General features: G+C 42.6%; 1 protein-coding gene across 2 annotated transcripts in view; it reads right to left on the reverse strand.

Annotated features, from left to right (window-relative positions):
- Window positions 1–5,858, reverse strand: part of PPP4R2 (protein phosphatase 4 regulatory subunit 2) — a 34,132-nt gene extending 28,274 nt beyond the window's left edge. Inside the window, exons 1-2 of one of the 2 annotated variants that reach the window (XM_072875899.1) lie at window positions 5,723–5,858; window positions 4,851–4,932 (exon numbers count right to left, since the gene is read on the reverse strand). In XM_072875899.1, coding sequence (XP_072732000.1) covers window positions 4,851–4,932; window positions 5,723–5,756 — 116 coding nt within the window. In that variant the 5' untranslated portion in view covers window positions 5,757–5,858. The remainder of the gene's footprint in view (window positions 1–4,850; window positions 4,933–5,722) is intronic. The other variant, XM_072875897.1, reaches the window with a different exon arrangement.
- Window positions 5,859–14,764: the final 8,906 nt, after the last annotated feature.

Here is a 14,764-nt window from a genome sequence, read left to right on the forward strand (position 1 = left end):
AAGACTGTTAACAGTGCTGCGGCACACAACCTAGGCGGGAGGCTAAGGCAGCATGTCTTCTGGAAAAGAGGCAGCTATGGTGGAGGAATCCAACTGCTGTCTTTCACTGCTGAAGGGGTAATTGTGTACAGGCAAGATGGGAACAGACTCCCTTCAGAGGTGCACAAATGAGGGCTAAGAGGCAGCGGTCCCAGGTTGCTCCAAGGCAACCTCTAAGTTGCTGCAAAGAAAACATTTTTCCCAGTGCACGTGGTTAAGCAGTGAAACAGGGAATCAAACAGAGGCTATGGAATTGCCATGACTGGAGATTTTCAGAAGAGGTGCACAAAGCCCTAAGCAACCTAAACTAACTTTAGAACTAGCTCCCCCTGAGTACAGGGTCTGATTGGATGACTTCCAGAAGTTCGTTCCAGCTTACGCTATTCTATGATGATATTATAGATGTTCATATTTGCTCTACAATCACAAATGTTAAACTCAACTCAAGAAACTTTGCAGAAAAGCATTTATGTTGGTCCTCAAGGAAATTAGCAAAGAGACAACTTTTGTCTTCAGGCTTAGATAAGGTGCAAATTAGTATTTCAGATCTTCCACGGAAACTCCGAGGGAAGAATTTGACTACACAAAGAAATAAAAACAGAATGTATTTTAATGGCTGTTTATACTGCATTCAGGGTAAGAACCAGTATAAATATAAACATCCTGGCCAGGCCAGTGTTCTCTACTTAAGCCTAGAGCTATTTTACAGTTAATCACTTCTGCCTATATACTGTATTTCTCCAGATTTTGGTACTTCACTACTCATTTCTGGATTCCTTCACTGACAGTAAGCATCTGTATTATACTTTCAACTATAGTAAGCCATTAAAACTCTGCTTTATACGTTGCCTGCCGCAGGGCAGGAGTGGGAGAAATGCAGAGAAGTTTACATAAAATTTGATTGCTTTTGTTTTCTAAGTTTTATTTTCAACTTCAGAACCAAAGGAAAATTCTAGTTTTCCTTTCCAGTCCAACAAATTGGATTTTCTTGGTGAAGTACCTAAATAAATGGTTTAGAAACATTGTTGCTATTGAAGGGGCAGACTGATTTTTAAATCCAAGAGAATTTCCTAAGAAGTAAGAGAAAACGTATTTTAAATACAAGACACAAAGATCACAATTGGTAAGTGATCTTCATATCATTCTTTAAGAATTCTTCAGAAGAACAAAAAAAACACCTATGTCACTTTTGCACTTCACTTCTAGTACTGCAATGCTGGGACTTTAGTACCGTCTCTTAAAGCCATTTCTACTTTAGAAAAAAATAGTAAGTGGATTTCTTATGCAAAAAACAAGCATAAAGACATATCCTGTTTTTAAAAAAGTCTTTCAGATACAGTAAAGTATTAAGACTAACAAATTTCACATCACTTTACTCAGTTTTACAAGCTGTGCTGATCTGTTACAAACTAGAGAAAAGGAGGTTATAATGATCTTCCCTGACTATACCTGGTCTCACTAAGGAAATTCCATGTTAGTATCTTAGTAAAAAGTCACTCTGAAAAGAAAAAAAGTCCTAAGACTCAACACAAGATTTAAAAAAAAAAAAAGTTGAACCATAAACTTTACATTTCACCTAAGGCTAAGTTTTACCATAGCAATCATTAAGAAACAAAAATATTTCAAAGTAGCCAAGCAATCAAGCTTTTGCTTCTGTTCACCTATAATAAAGGAAGTTTAGACTGGCTTTTGTAAATGCAGGCCATAAGCTCACAAAAATTAAGTGAATAGTTAACTTCGCACAAGAAGATAGCTTAAACTTCAAATAGATTAAGTTAACACACGTGATTGCACGATCAGGCTTTTACTGCAAGGTACTGGTAACACAACTAAGTTTATGCTGATAATGTAACCAAATTTAGCAACATTTTTATTCTAGACCTTCCTTGTAAATGAAAAAAACTTTTCATTACAATAAAGACACTCCGAAGAGCCTTATCATAGTTGCAGTGCTGGCTTATACAACTCTCACCCTTTGTTCCTCCCCTACACAGCCTCTTCAGTTGCACTGGGGTTTGACATACCAGTTAACACGACAAAACAAGCTGGATCAATGAACAGAACCTTGTTAAAAACAGTACTGCCAAAAAGAAAGTTACTGACAACTGCGAGCAGTTTCCTGCTCTAGGTTACCATGCAGCTACATAAACAGTTGCACAAGCACAAGTGAAATAGTGACACAAGGGCTGCGTTAGCCAAGACTGCTGCCAAGAGAAATACTAGTAAAATTACCACCTAACCTAAACCTGCACCTACCTGTTCATAACTCACTCAGATGAATAAGCACATTGAAACAAATGGGGGCAGGGAGGTACCCAACGGCCTTACATGAGCCCATGCTTTCAATCTGTTAAACAAGCTATGCATGCCACGATCATGCTTTGATCAGAACCTTAAAAGTCATTTTAATTTACTTCATTAGCACCCTTTCAAACTAAGCTTACTAACTGCTTATAAGATCTGCTGCAACTACGTCCAGAAGAGGTATGGGGGGTGAGAACACTTTACATTTAACCCAGGATACAGACTGCAGCATATAATCTAAAAATCAGTATTCATCATAGAATAAGTTAAAAAGCTGAGAGAACCCCCATGAACACTACATAACTCTCCTAGAAACAACAGTAACTTAAAGCAAAAATACTTCACATTTCCCTTGTCCTTATTTGCCTTAGTCCTCACTTACACGGGTACTTTTTGTTTGTTACTTTATGAACAGGCTGCGACTGAATAATATCCATTGCTTTTCAATAAAAAAGTTTGCAAACCATTTGAGTAATTACCCCTGACTTAACCATCCTTTTTTTCCTCTCCAAACTGAGCTCTGAACTTCATAAAAATCCTAAAAAATGTCACTATGAACTATTATTTCAGATTTCATCTTGTCATTCCAAGGCAATCTATCTATTAGTGGTTTAGATGTCTATTAAATAGAGTTACTTTTGCATAACTGGAAATAAAGAATATTTAGCTCACTTTGAATTAACGTGTATTTGGTAGGTTTGTGTATTCAGGAACACTTTTACAGTGGTCAAACTGTACTAGCTTAAAAATACATTAAGTTCTTATAAGGCATATTACCAATCTTTACATGAATGTTTACCATGAGATTTTAATTTTTACTCATTTCTTCCTGATACTTTGATACATAACACATCAGTGAAAATAGAAACATATTTGATGAAGAAATTTGGTAGATAATGGGAAGCAAATTAAACATTATGGAACAGTATTTCCATGTCTGTCTCCAACTTATATTAGATACTTCTGATGTTTACATCCAACACTTTTTTAAAAACAATTTAATGCAACTGAAAGGTTCAAGAATGCTGAAAAAAGCTGCAGACCTGAAAAAAAGCCAAAGAAAACCCTGGAAAAATAGGAGGCCAGCATCTCCATTAAGTTCTAGATGACAGATACCAGTTCAGGTTTAAACAACAGTTTGTAATACTCATACAATAATTAAAGAAAAAAAAAATCTAGATTTCCCAAGCAGAAATAAAATCAGGAGTTTATTCATTCTCCAAGTTTCACACAGGGAAGAATTTCCCCAAGAACTTGCCCCTACACAATAACTTTTTAGAATTACTTTGGAATATATGTAATAGCAGCAGAAACAATAAAAACAGCATGAAGAAGTATTTCAGAACAGGAAAAATATTTTAAACATATTATACAGACAAGACACACCACAGTGAGCCCATACTAAAATAAGTACTACACCAAAATAATAAGCATTACAGCCGTATATTTATGCTGAGCCAAAGCCTTCTATTCAAAGAGCAAAGTACATTTCAGAACTTGTTTTTCTTTCAAAACCATTGATTCAAGCAGTACTAGCAAGCTACCAAAAAAAAAAAAAACCACCACCAAAACCTACAAACCTCTTACAAGTTAGAGGGATTCTAGAAACCCAAACAAAGCCACTGCAATCACTGGTTGCTAACAAAACACTGGTAAGAGCACATATCTCTTGCTGAAGCCTGTAGTCTGGCACTAGGCCTCAAAAACAAGGAGACAGCCTGCAAGCCAGAAAGTGAGCAACTCTATAGCAACGCACCCAGGGAAGCCTTTCCCCTTCCTGCCAAATAGTGATCCCGCAAGGAAGTCACCCAGCGCAGCACCAGCGCTCATCCCTGACAAGGAGTATGGAACACAGCTCCTTCCAGCCACATCACACCTTCGGACAGAAATCCGCAAGGGTGATCTGTGCAAGAATGTCCAGAAAAAGTGAAACTCTGGCGCGAACTGAAAAAACGAGCGACTACGGAAATTCAGAGCAGCTAGTCAGCTCCCATGCGTCTCCTCTGCAGAAAGCACCCACGGATTCTCCACTCTTCATCAAAAGCATTTAGACACAATCACCACACAGCATGGTATACAAAGCCTAGAAAGAAATAACCTACATCGTTCATATCTTTGTGTAAATACTTCTATTAGATACTGCATACAACAGATACTACAACAGTATACAACAGACATTACAACAGTGAGCTAAACTTTCCATTTAAAAAAACCTGAATGTCACATAAAATGTAGAAAGAGCAACAGGTTTACTGTACTGAGCAGATCAATAAGACCTGACAGATACCCCTGAGCAAAGCCTATACAATAAAGTCTCCCTGTTAGATAAAACTAACTACCAGCAAACAAAACTAATCCATCCAAAATTAAATGGGAACTAAGGCAAGCTTATTTAGCTCACGGAAGCAATCTACAGACAGAAAGAGAATCCAGGTAGCATCTCATTGACTTAAAATGCAGAAATGTTAATAAGCTAGAAGTGAAGATCATTAAAAAGTCACACTTACATCGTCTCTCCAGTCTTAGCAACATGACAAAGAAACTGATCCAGTATTGGACACACTTCCTTCTTTCCTCTCTTCTCAAAATCTGTTGGTACGAGAATGACAAAAAGAATGGGAAAAGAAGATAGGACAGAACAAAAATTCATAACAATTAGCGACTTATTTGCTTTAACGATCAGCACAGCTCTGACAAAAATATTTTCACACTTTCACAATGCTTTAGTTGTTCTCAAGAGCTCCACCAGCTTCCCAGCCCTGTAAAACACTTAATATTTTCGTGTGGAGAAGCTACATGCATCTGAGTAGCAAAAGTTGATTTGCAACTTCTTTTGAGCAGCTACAACAGAGAAAGGGGCTGATTTCCTCAGGCTGCATTCAGCAAGGCAAGCTAGCACAGAAGTGGACTGGGGCGGGGAGGGGGAAGGTACAGGCGAGGGCCGAGGAAGGGAAGGCAGGCAGGCATGCCGGGGGAGAAGGCGGCACTCCAGGCGAGGGGAGCCCGGGGCCTGGGAGGAGGAGGGGAGCCGGTGGGGTCACTAACCTCCCTCCGCTGCTCCCCCTCACTCAGCCCAGAGCAAGCCCGGGGGGATCGCTAGGACAGTGGAGACTAGGGGCTCACCCCTCCCCTTCCCCAAGGGAGCCCCCGGGCCTCTCCCCACTCCGTGGGACCCCCTTCCCTCCCACGCGAGCAGCCCCCTCCCCACAGCACGGGGACCCCGGCCCTCGTCCCCGACGGAGGGGAGCTGCCGCCCTCAGCGAAGGGCGCTCCCTCCCCCCAAGAGGGTCTCGGCTGCGAGGCAGACCCCTGCCTCCCCCTCAGCGTGGGGTCACCGCTCCCCCCACCCCCCGCTCCCCGCGGCAAGCCCCGGCACCACCTTTCAGAGCCTCCTGCAGCCTCTCGACATCCATGATCCGCCTGGGCGTCTCTCCCCCGCTCCGCGCTGCTCCCCTCCTCCAGCCCCCCCCCCCGCCCCGCGCAGGAAACGGGCTCCAGCCGCCGCGCACACACAGAGACCCCGGGCTCAGCAACCCTCCAACATGGCGCCCGGGCCGTCCCCGTGCGCGGCCCCGACAGCCCGCCCTCCCCCTCCCTCCCGCCGGGGGGCGGGGGCGCGCGGGGAGGCGGGGCCGCGGGGCGGGGCGGCCCTGAGGGAGGCGCCGGGGCGGCTCCGGCGGAGGCAGGAAGCGGCCGGCCGGCTCGCAGGTCGGCTGCGGCGGGCCACCTCCAGCCGCAGCCCTCCTCCTCCTCGGGCCGGCGGCTACCGCCTTCCTCACGCCGACCCCGCCACGCCGGTGCTCGGGGAAGGGGACGGGAACGCGGAGCTCCTGCCTGACTGGCCGGGGTTTCCCGCCCCGGCCCCTCAGGGAGCTTGTGCGCTTCCTCCCCCCTCAAGCTGAGGGCCACTGCTCTTCCCCCACCCTCAGATCTACTACCCGTTTGCGCGCAGATATGCCTGCCCCCCCTTTATTCTCGAGGACGAGCTATCTTCCCCTCCTTCACGACCTACCTCTCCCACCCTTTTGTGCACCTTCAAGCCGAACGGCCGCATTCCCTCTCGGCACACACTACTGGTGTTCCTGGGGACGATCCTTTCTCTCACCACACCTCTAACGAAGGGCAGGTGAAGTCCAGGCAGCCTCTTGTCACTCCTTTCTGTAAGGGGTCCCCAGGTGAGGTGGGAGGGGAGCCCGGCAGAGAGCAGCCAACATTGCCCCTGGCCTACGCAAGCCAGGCACGTACCGGCTCGGTCACCCCAAACGCTTCGGTAGGGCTGAGGGATGGGCCCTGGTTGTTCCTGGAAGGAAAGGGAAATGCTAATTTAATACACACAAAAAAGAAGTTGTAAATAAGGTAGCCAAATATCGATGCCAACTGTTATTCTAGGCATATGTGAGCTAGCACATCTGCGGTGGTTTACTATTAGGTAAAATCCTGATACAGGCCCGGACCATGTCCCAGCCTCCTCCCGAGGCCCACACGCAGGGGCAGCCGTGTGCGCAGAGGTGTCCGTCCTCCCCTGCGGGCACGTCCCCGGCTGCTCTCGTGGCCAGGGTTGCCCTGGCACAGCACGAGGCTGATCGTAGGCAAGAGTAGATTGGCTGTCTATAGCAGAAACACAGGCTCTGCTGTACCGTCTCAGAGGAGTCCCTAAAAAGATCGTAATGCCAGTGGCTGTACTAACTTTTCCACCCTTCTAGGTGCCAGCTTGACAACAGAAAACCTCCGACACAGCTACGTTTCTTAGAAATGCTGCTAATGTCACAGCAAAATGACCCGGTTTGTGGACCACCAAAAAATGGCTAAAAGACAAACTTGGCACCCATAGCAAGCATTCCTGTGCTGCAAGCTGCTTTCTCTGACCCCTTGTGGGGGTTTTATCGTGCAGGAAAGGATCCACAAGGTGTGCAATTAATGGTCTCTGGTGGCAACCGCAACATAGAGAGACCCCAACTTTTCTTTTACAAATGTATGGCTTATAAAATTAAGAATCTTTCAAGTCTTTGACTGTTGGAGGACTACATAATACTAACAGGGATATTTAAGGTTTCATATTTACAGATGCGTCGTACAAAATTCTTGTTTCATACTATTGTGAAAACCTTTGTTAAACTAAGCAGACCTTACAAAGAAAGTTCTGGGTTCTCTGTGAAGGCTGTGGTCAGGCAGAGGGGAGCTAACGAACCTCCACAAGCCCTTCTCCCTCTACCTGGTCAGCAGGAGGAGGGAAAAGCGGCAGCAGGGTTTAACGAACCAACCTTTCGGGACAGGCCTTGCTGTTCAAGGCACCCAGCAGGGCCAAACGTGGATTTTAATGGTAGGAATCCTGCAACCCGTATGTGGGAGGAGAGGGCTGAGTCACCTCCTAGCCCAAGCGGAGAGCTGAGCTGCGGTTGTGACTGTGTGAAAAGAGCAGAGCTGTGGCACTCTCGTGCCATGGCACGACAGAGAGCTTAGGAAAAGCATCTCTTCTATAAACTTCAAAAATAGTTCACAGCAGGTACAGATACCTTGGATTTAGTATTTTGGGGCTCTCTCTGACCAAATACGAAGAGCTGGAAGTTTCCTTAAGTGCAACTTTAGAATGCTACTACTTCTGAGTGTTTTGCAAGGGAATCGTCTATTTTTTGTGCCAGAGATCAATTCTCATCTTCTTACAAGGAAAATGGCATTCCCCACTGGACATCAGTTACATGAGAAATCTCAACAACAATATTTAAGACTTAGCACTTTTACTTTCTTGTACGTGTCTCGTGTCCCCTTGCAGCCAGCCCAGCACCATTAACTCTATTAACCAAACAAATGGCCAGAGAGACAAAGATGTGACTTGCCCAAACCTCTAGGCAAGAAAAAAAAAAAAACAAAAACAAAAAGCCCCAGCCAACAAACCCCAGTGCATGAGATGGCATTAAAGCCATGGTGAATTTAGCTGCCATTTTTCTTCTGACCACTTTGCTCATCATAGAGACAAGGACACGTTAACAATTCTCGTTATTGGACATCTTGCCCTTGCAGCTCTGCTACCATGACTCCCCCTGCCTCAAGCCCTCTGTAGCACACTTATCTTTCTAGCGTTAGACATCCATATTAACTGAAACTACATTAGTTTGCTTTTATAATTAGACAATAACATGCTCTCTACAGCATTCACAATATCCTCCCCCAAAATATCAGTGAAAAATCTCTTCAACATGGGAAGACCTGTGCTGAGAAAAGAGCTGAGAGAGGACAGGGGAAGGTTTCAAAGCAAGCAGTGGATATGGGCTGAAAACAGAAACACTGAGGCCTGTATGCAGATGTACCAACAATAGAAAAGGGCAATACAATCAGATTACAGGTTGGCCTATGTCCTTTTCCTTGAAGTCCACTCTATTATTTTAAAAGAGATATCAAGGTCCAGTTAAAGTAACAAAAATACAAGCCTACCTTTGCAACCTCCAGAAGAGTGGAGACCAGACCTTTCCTGGAGCAGAGCTTCTCTTAAATAACTTCTATACCCCAGCTGACTGCACTTCCCCCCAGATACCCCATTAGCTCACGTCCCCAGCACAGCTTGCTCTGTAATAATTCTCAGAGCTGGTCACATGCTCTCAATTTTCAGCTCTTCCTGAGGAACTGCATTTCCCAGCATGATTGCTCTTAAAGAATCCCATCAGCCAAAACAGACCTAGAGAGGCATAAACATGCTTACTAAAGTCTAATACAGTTACGCAACCTACTTAAAAAACCCTAGGAGAGCAAATTCAACCATCCTAAACAACATCTCATTCCGTTTACGGGTATCACCAAAACCAACAAAATAAAGCCCATAATTGTCAAGTTGAAAAGTTGTGTTGCTAGCCTGTTCTTTTAAAACAGAAAAAAAAAATACAGTTGTTTCCAAAGTACCTAGAATTACTATTGAAAACTGGGACAACATCGCATTTCTTCTCTAAAAAAGCAAGTTGCAGAAAAAAAAAGAAATACGCTTTTTCTAAATTCTTGTACTACGTTCTGTACAGAAATATAAAACTAATTTAACAGTTTGTAATAGAATAAAACACACTCAACCGTTTTATTAAGCACTTTAGTCACTTCTTTGCACTCACAAAATAACAGGTGAGGTTTGATTCTAATGCTGCATGATGCGGTAGGTGTGCTCACAGCCCTGGGACTTTCTGCACCTTTGCTATTTGCAAGTTACGCATTTCCTAGGCAGTGCCCCGTGACACAGACCCTGCTCTGAGGGTGGGTAAAGCCATGGGGGGCCACCCCTCTCACATCTTGTCTCTAAAAGTGAGATACAAGCTAATAGGACAATTTCTGCAGGATTTACCTGACAGGGAAAAACGCCTCTGGTTTCATTCTGATCCTTTCTTATTTTGAAGAAAAGTGGACTTTTATTTTCTGAAGTGTAGTATTTAGCACATATCTGTAGTATATTAAACAAATTATCACTGGTACGTTGGGGATGACGCTGAAGGAAGATCTTTGTTTTGTATTGTGGTAGAATCCACAAGAAGTGAACCAACTGGATGCTAACGTTGACTTTTCATTGTTGAGCAGCTTTTCTAATTCTTTCCATTTGGTCAGACTAGATGGCAAATCTATTCTCAATCTAAAAAATGACAGCATTTTGTAGTTTACACAGGTGTATGAGTGATGCATAAGAAACACTGCACAACGGTGTTACGTCTGCCACTTTGCCAGTAACTCCATGCAATAAGCTTAATTGAATCATTGCCCTTTGTGGGCTCAGGCCTGCTTCCTTGTTGTTAGCCAGACAAAGCCAGAACTGTTGGAAGAGAGACAAAATGTTACGTGCTGGTTAAAAATATCTTTGCATTGGAAGAGGTTTTAATTCAAATGACAAAACACAGACAATCATAAAAAGAGACGATATGACTGAAGGTTTCAAAGATGCTAGCAGGCTGTGGAAAGCAACGCTTATGATCTGGAAAAACTTGAATCCAATTCATGGAGAAGTTTCAGTTTTACAGTTCAGTATGCCTTTGAATCCTCGCGTGTACTGACACACCAGAAATTGTCTAATCATCTTCTTTTTTCTTGAAGTCTTCTTTTTGATATTGTTCATTGATAGACAACGTGTACATAAATCTACCAGCCCAACTATAAAAACTCTCTGTTTGCACTGAAAGAGTATTTCAGAGAGACAGGAATCTTTCATTTTTTAAAAAGGCATTCTGCAACTTACAGAAAATAAATAATATAGCCACATTCCCTGTCTTTTCTCCTCCTGCCCTCCTACCACAGGAGGAGCTGTAAGAGAAAATGCTTTCCATTTTTCAGCCCTCTCTCTCTTTCTTCCTCCCCCTATTAGAGGAAAAAAGACCAGTTTTTCAAATACTTCCAAAAGTACTTTTCAATGTACTTCCAAAACCTTTTGGTTTCTACAGGAAGGCCATTTTAAATGGAATGTTTCCTTTTTTTTTAGAAAAAAGATATTAAACTATGACATCAAGACGTCCTGGAAATTCAATGACAGACATGTAGATTTAAGGAAAACACTGTATTTTTTTGTTTTGTTTCAGGGAAAATGTTTAAAGATATGCAAATAATATGTACCTGTTTCTGAGGAAACTAAAACCATCTCCTCTGGAGCAGGAACAAAATAAAAACCACAATTATTTCTATGGAAATAAAGCAAAGAAAGTGCATGAATGACATATATTTGTGTGGTAACAAAGATTATTTCAAATGCATTTTAGGATGAAGCTCAGCTTAGGGGAGGTTTGCATGTTTTGAAACCCACATCTCCTTAACTAACTGAAAAATATTTCAATTCACAGCAAATCCTCTTTTCCTTCCATTTTCAAAAGAGAAACATTTAAATATAACCCTAGAATACAAAAAAATCTTGTAGGTATTTTAATCACTGATTTGTTGTGTGATCTCAAGCAAATGAGTTAGGCAGCCGTACCTGCGTTTCCTCATTAATGAAACAGAAGTGATAATTACTCTTCTTTGTAAGGTATTTGGCACACCTTGTACTAAAAACATACACAGAGAGTATTACTTCATTTTGTGTCAGGTCCCAGTGCTGTTTGTGGAGTATTTACTGAGAATCAACAATGAAAAAAAATCACCTTGGTAGGAAAGGAGATGTGGTGGTTTTAACATTCAACTAAAGAACGATGAGAAATTGTTTTTCAATCCAGATTTTGGTCTTCTTCTTGCACTAAACTTATGGAAAGCCTTGTTTGGATTGACATTTTACATTTCTTTTAAACTTCAGCAAAACATATTTCTTGAGAGTTTTCAAAGAGAGCAGGACCAGGTCCTGCCTACAATATGAGTCCAGTTCTGCCTGATGCGCTTGGACAAATCCCTATTTTCTTACCTGATCTTATACCTGATAAGCTCAGCTCAGGCATTGGTAAGACTTATGTTCATATTCATCCATACTGAAGGAAGACATGGAAGTAACATCTAAGTTATATAGCATAATTATAATGTACTGCCGCATTCTCATCTTCCTGAAGTACCAACAAACATTAGAACAAACTAGAAAGCAAGTGACAGCAACGTGATCATGTCACACTCTTTGCAGACAAAAACAAAAAAAAAGAGCAGAAAATATCATATTGCCAATTCTGGTGGATCTTTAAGGTTCACGTGCACTACCCAAAAAGGGCATTGCTGCATTTCCTGTTCCTTCCTTTGTGTCGATCCAGTTGAAAACTATTATTTTTGCAAAGTTAGTTCTCAACACCATCAGCAGCTCTCCTGGCGCAGCATGGCCGGGCCAGCAAATGCAGGGAAGAGGCATCAGCACATGGGGAAAGCAGAGGAACGGAGGGCTACTCGTCTCGGCAGCAGTGGGGGCTCAGCTGGGCTAGTTTATCTCACTGCCCTGGAAGGTCTTTAATTCCACAACTAACAACAAAACCTGATTCTTGAGGTTTAGGACTACAAGGCTTTTGAAAGCTTCCATGGAATTATAGACTGTCCAACCTCTGGGCATAGATCAGTAGGCCCAATGTTGATTAGAATGATGGAGGGCGTAGGACCAGCATACTTTTGCTTTCAATAATGAAGCTTAGATTAGGTTATCTGGAGATCCCTGACCTAACCTGACTTGAAGTAATTTCATTCATTGATAGGTGACAGCAATTTGTAAGGTACTTCAACTCAGTTAGAACTAAAATTGATTAGTGTGCTTTGAAAGAATCTGTAGCAATTCAATACAATACCAAGCAAGCGAGATGCAGCAGAGTAAGGGTAGTAAGAACAATAAGAAAATGGAAAAAATCCTGTTTCGAGACGCACTTAGATCTTCAGAAAATACTGTAGATCAATACACATCAAAGGATTTACAAAAGGAGGTTAGGGGTTTTGTTTGTTTGTTTGTTTTGAGTTTTAGTTTATAGCTGCAGAAGCTCAAGCATGGTACAATAAAATGACACTAAAAATGGTGTGTCTCTGAACCATTCAGAATGGGAAAGTTTTTTGTTTTTTCTTTAAAGTACATCATAGCCACTTCGAGACAAATTACATGCCTCCTCTGAGAAAATGACTAAAAATGTTTAATAGGCTTTTGATAGATCTGGAAGACTTGGGAGTATAAAAAGATCAGAATAGCTCACGTGCGGTGCTTTAAATCCAGAAAAGGCTGAAAACATAAAAATGGTATTTGTGGGAGCTGGGCTTTATTTTGAAAGAGTACTCACAGTGAGATTAAAAAAAAGGGAACAGTTAGATGTGATAAGCATTCTAGGGCTTTACCTAAGTTAGTGTCTAACCCCTAAACTAACACACAAGTCCCCATGTATTTTCTCTTATTACTCCGAGAGCCCATGGCAAACCAGTGCCAGTGCAGCTTTCTTTCCAAGCTGCTTTCTCACACCTTCCTCCCAGTATATCCCTAGGACAGAAAGCTGCTTGTAGACTATTCCAGAAACTACGAGATCATTCAGATTAAACCCAGACTTGTTTTTTCACCTGGAGCCTCAGGTGTGAGGAAGCCAGTATTCAAAACAAGTTGCCCCTTAGAAGTGCAGAGCAGAAGAGGACAGAGATCTTTTTTTAAAGGTGCGTACCCTGAGAAGGCACCTGCTCTGCACAGTTCTAACCACCACAACAGGGAATGAACCTGTTTCAGAAGGATTCGGGAAAGACGTTTCTGCAGGAACAGGTCACCTGATGACACTTCTTTAGAAAAAGGGCCATGTCATTTCAGCGTCACTATTTCAGTATGACCAAAATATTTTAGTTCTAAGACACTGTTACACATTTTTGGACTACACTGTAGTTTTCACAAAATAACATAAGCAATTATGGTACACTCACAGAAATGCAAGTCAAAACAAAATATTATACCTCAAAAGAAAACATTAACAAAGTGCTTTGTTGATCTTAAATGCTGATTCTCATTTTGGTGTTTTGTCTCAGTTTTCATTTTCATTTCAAAGGAGGTGTTGACAGTTTGTTTTTTACTCCAATCCAGAATGAAAGCAAAATTTCCAAACATTGCTATTTTTTTTGAAGCACAAATAGCAATTCCTTATCTGATGCCAATGATGGTTCTTCGGAAGGCTGTAGTCTGTATGGATCCCAGTGTAGATACACACTTGCCTCAAGAGCACAAAGGGGGAATGTTTCCAGTCTCTGTGGAGGACAAGCCCTGTACCTGTGCCATCCTGTCTCTGGATGGGTACTTAGTGTCTATTTACTAGCATCCTATTTGACTATATCTGATGGAGAGGAGCAAAACACTCTCTGAAAGTTGGCTCCTTTATGGTTACAGGTACCTGATTCTTACGAGTCTCTTCCTGAAGAAGTGGGAAGGAAATTATTTGAAATTAAATGATCAACAGTTTGTGTTAAAGCTGATAAAGTGTCAAGATTTATCCTGGTATTAAAGTCTCACATATTTTTCAGTTAGTGGTACTTTATTCCCAGCTCTAAATGTCACAGAACACGCAGAGAAGTTATCTCTACTAGGATCATACTTATGAGGATGAATGTCAAATCATAGCTGAGCTCCATTTAGACTCGTGCTCCACAGCAATGTGACGAGGATGTCTCCTGGTCAGAGCCGTGGTTAGCAGCACGCATACAGCAGTGTGGGCAGGGGAGAAGGAGACTATCCCAGTACCCAGGTCCCTCAGCTGTGGGTAACCGAGCTCCAAGGCCTTGCTTCAGTGAAGAGTTTATTTGTTCCAAATAAGAGAGCTGCAGCCAACGAGATTTAGACTGAGGTGACGAATGCAGCGGTACAGCAATGGGGATGTGGGAAATCACGGTTCGGGTCCCTTCCTCTGAATCACCAGCACCCGGTAATGCCCATCCTGTTTGATGTTGTGCCTGCGTTACCTCTGCCAAGCCTGTACCTTGGAAAAACCGTGCGTTCTCCCCACAACTGACTGAAGCCATGCTTGCAAGTGCAAAATCTTGGATTATGACATCACAGACCAGT

The sequence above is a fragment of the Ciconia boyciana genome, chromosome 11 (genome assembly GCF_034638445.1).
Source record: "Ciconia boyciana chromosome 11, ASM3463844v1, whole genome shotgun sequence".
Taxonomy (NCBI): Eukaryota; Metazoa; Chordata; class Aves; order Ciconiiformes; family Ciconiidae; genus Ciconia; species Ciconia boyciana.